This window comes from Nematolebias whitei, chromosome 6 (genome assembly GCF_014905685.2).
Source record: "Nematolebias whitei isolate Nwh7 chromosome 6, NemWhi1, whole genome shotgun sequence".
Classification (NCBI taxonomy): domain Eukaryota; kingdom Metazoa; phylum Chordata; class Actinopteri; order Cyprinodontiformes; family Rivulidae; genus Nematolebias; species Nematolebias whitei.
The window spans coordinates 49535420-49538798 of record NC_056503.1 but is presented as its reverse complement, the minus strand read 5'-3'; the positions used below and the strand labels follow the sequence as shown (position 1 = coordinate 49538798).

The 3379-nt window shown below is 41.7% G+C and overlaps 1 protein-coding gene across 1 annotated transcript in view; it reads left to right on the top strand.

Moving 5' to 3' along the window:
- LOC119411046 (transmembrane protein 87A) overlaps positions 1 to 3379 on the top strand; it is a 10184-nt gene that overhangs the window by 1788 nt on the left and 5017 nt on the right. Inside the window, exons 2-3 of the mRNA XM_037677969.1 lie at positions 592 to 667; positions 747 to 883. Coding sequence (XP_037533897.1) covers positions 592 to 667; positions 747 to 883 — 213 coding nt within the window. The remainder of the gene's footprint in view (positions 1 to 591; positions 668 to 746; positions 884 to 3379) is intronic.

Sequence of the window (3379 nt, the reverse complement as noted above, 5' to 3'; positions counted from 1 at the left end):
ATAATCCAGGTAGATGAATCTGACAAGGTTGCAGCTCCTCAGACTGAAGAAGTCTTTTGGATGAAAGATGAAATGTTTCAACAAGAAGAATCCGTCCAGAGGACCTGACTCGACCTTGTTAGAATTCTCCCGTGACCTTTGACCTTTAACCAGGTAACTGAGGCGTGTGTTCTGACATGGAGCTCATCTTACTGAGCACTGCACAGTCTGACCTTCGGGATGAACCTGCTGGGCAGATTGTCAGTCTGAAATATTTTCCACTTGTCTCTATTGAACAATGGACTATGGAGCATTTTAAATGACCTTTGACCTTCCCCAGGCTGTTGGGCATCAACAGCCACTTCTCTGAGGTCATTGCTGATGTCTTTCTGCCCTGGCGTTGAACTACCACACATCTTCCAGAGCAGCAGAACCTGCTGGTTTTTGAAGGTGGTCCCTGTCACAGTTAAAGTTTAGGGTGGACTCAGTTCTCAGTTTGTCTCTCGCTGGCTCCTCGTTTAGATTTCGTTGAATAAATAATGTCGCCGTGGACTCGTCTTGTAAATGTAGCGTGAAGAAGCTGAATTGTGTTCTTCTCTTGAATTATTTCAGCAAGCTCTGGAGAATAATCAGCAGTTCTTGGTCTTCAAAAAGACTCTGTTCAACAGCAGCGCCATCCACCTGAAAGGTCCGAGTCCTCCTGGTCCCGCGTGTCTTTCTGACTCGTCTGAAGGCTCCAGTGGACTCACTCGTGTTTGTGTCTCCAGTTTTGTCTCACAGTTGTCCAAACGTTCCCGTCCTGCTGGATATCTCTTGGTATCTGAGGAACTCTCACTGCTACAACGAGATCTTCAGCCTGGAGGTGAGAGCCCGTCCTCTCGTTACACCTGACCTCTGCTGGTTGGTTCAAACTAAATCGGATGAGAAACAAACGTTCGGTGGTTTTACTGAAATATAATTAATGTTAGAAGTTACTTTAAAACCAACCCTGACACTTTCTGCTAAAGCTGTTTCCATTTCTTAACTTAGATCCACTGTAAAACTAAATTATTCCATCAATAAAACACAGTTTTAGTGTTTAAGTTTAACTTTTAACTCTTCAACGCTTCATTTGAAGTGTACAGTAGTCTCGGATTATCGCAGGGGTTACGTTCCACACCCATTTTAATCCCATATCGTCCCAGTCACGCGAGTACAGTAGTCCCTCGCTACTTCGTGGTTCGTTTATCGTGGACTCGCCCTATCGCGGTTTTTCAAAATAAGATTGGACATGACGCACAATTGGCTGATTGATGGATGAGCCGCACAATCGGCATGAAATTTTTATTTAAAATAAATTATTTTAAATTATTTAGCACCTCTCTGCAGTCCTTACTGCAGAAAAAGCTTCCTCCTGCAGCTGATCAGCTGTTCTCCTGCAGAGCGGAGAAGTGGGCGTGGCCGAGAGCGCTTGCAGGTGACAGAGGAGGCAGGGTGTGCTCTTTTAGAGCGTTTAGAGCAGGGGTGCCCAAACTTTTACCCTGAGAGCACCAAATTTAAAGTCTATCAGAGAGCTGTGGGCCAAATGCAGTAATACATGAAATCAAACATTTCTTTAAAGTCCATTTATTTATTACAGTTATTTATCCTTCCATTGTGTATAAAGAACATCACAGAAGGTGGTGGTGGGGGTTCCTCCTCGGAGAATTTAGATTAAAGTAGATGTAATTTCCTGCATTCTGGTGTAATTTACAAAGGTTTATTACAGTAGATGAACATGAAACAAAATGTGTAAACTGTTCTTGAAATCTCTGAGTGCAAATCATTCTTAATGCAACACGCTGCAGCTCTGCAGGTAAGGGGTGTTCACTTCAGGACAAATCGAGGTTGCTGATTGGTCAGTTGCTGACATGCCTACTGGATTGATTGACAGGTGGCGGGACTCGTGCCAAACACAATCATAGATTTTATTGGCCCGTTTGAGACTGTCGTCATTTATTCCATATTTATTCAATATTTTGGTGAATCTAAGGTTTGAGAACTGTTTCCTAATGATTTCTTTATTTTCCAGGGGTGCTGAGTTTAAATTTAAAGAGTCTCAAATCACCACTGAAACCAGTTCATATGTACAATTTACTTTTAAACACTTTGTGATTTATAAGTGTGTTCATGTCAAAGGAAAATGTTATTCAGTGGCAACAAACTGCTGAGGGATGATAGTCTGTCAAAATGAAATGTAATAATATCAATTAAAGTTATTTTAAAAATACATAAATTATCGACTCTACTGTGTAATCCATGTAGTTAAATTATGGTAGTCAGGCCGACTAACAATAAAGTCAGTGAGTGTAAGCACATTGATTCTTCAAAGGAAATTTTAATATAGTAATGAGGACAGCTTGGGAGGCCAACTTTGACCCGCAGGCCCCACTTTGGGCACCCCTGGTTTAGAGTTTAGAAACATTGTTTATAATATTGCACGAGTGTGGGAAGGGTTTAATGTCAAAGTCTCCTTTATTGTCAGTTCCATCATATGTACAGACATACAAAAACATCACAATTACTTTTCTCGCCGTCTCCCGGTGAAACTAATGGCTTAAAAACATCACATCACAATAATTAAGAACAAGTAGTAATAAAAAGTGTTTCCATTATCCATAAAAACACATTACTGTTAAAAATCCCATATACACATACTACCATATACAATTTAAAAACGGCTCTTGTGTAATTAACTGCTTAGATTGATGGCGCTCGTGAGAGAGAGTTCAGCCTCCTCACTGCCTGATGGAGAAACTCTTCGACAGTCTAGTGGTGCGTGCACGAAGGCTTCTGCACCTCTTCCCGGAGGGCAGACCTTCAAACATGTAATGTGCTGGATGACTTCCGTCATTCTCAATCGTGGTCGCTCTGCGAGTAAGTCACTTAGAGTATTTATCTTGCGGTGATGGAAGTGGAACAGCAGTTATCTTCCCAGCTGTATTTACGATACGCTCTAGAGCCTTTCTACGGGCAACAGTGTAATCTCCACCCACACTGTATTGTCACTGGAAATAATGCTCTCAATAGTACCACAATAAAAAGTTCTCAGAATGAATACGGAGGCCCGCACGTCTGAGTTTACGCAAAAAACATATAAGCGTTGTTGAGTTTAATGCTGTAGTGGTCCAAGAAAGGTCCTCAGTGAGATATACCCCCAAAAATGTGGTCCTGCTCACCCTCTCCACTAAAGCATCATCTATGATCAATGGTTGATGCTGACTATGCCCATTTCGAAAGTCAATACTGATCTTTTTTGTCTTGCTAATATTCAATAAAGGATCGTTTGTCTTACACCATTTTGTCAACAGATTTACCTCCTCTCTATAGCAAGACTCATCATCTGCAGTGACGAGACCCACCAAGGTTACAGGTGCCTTGT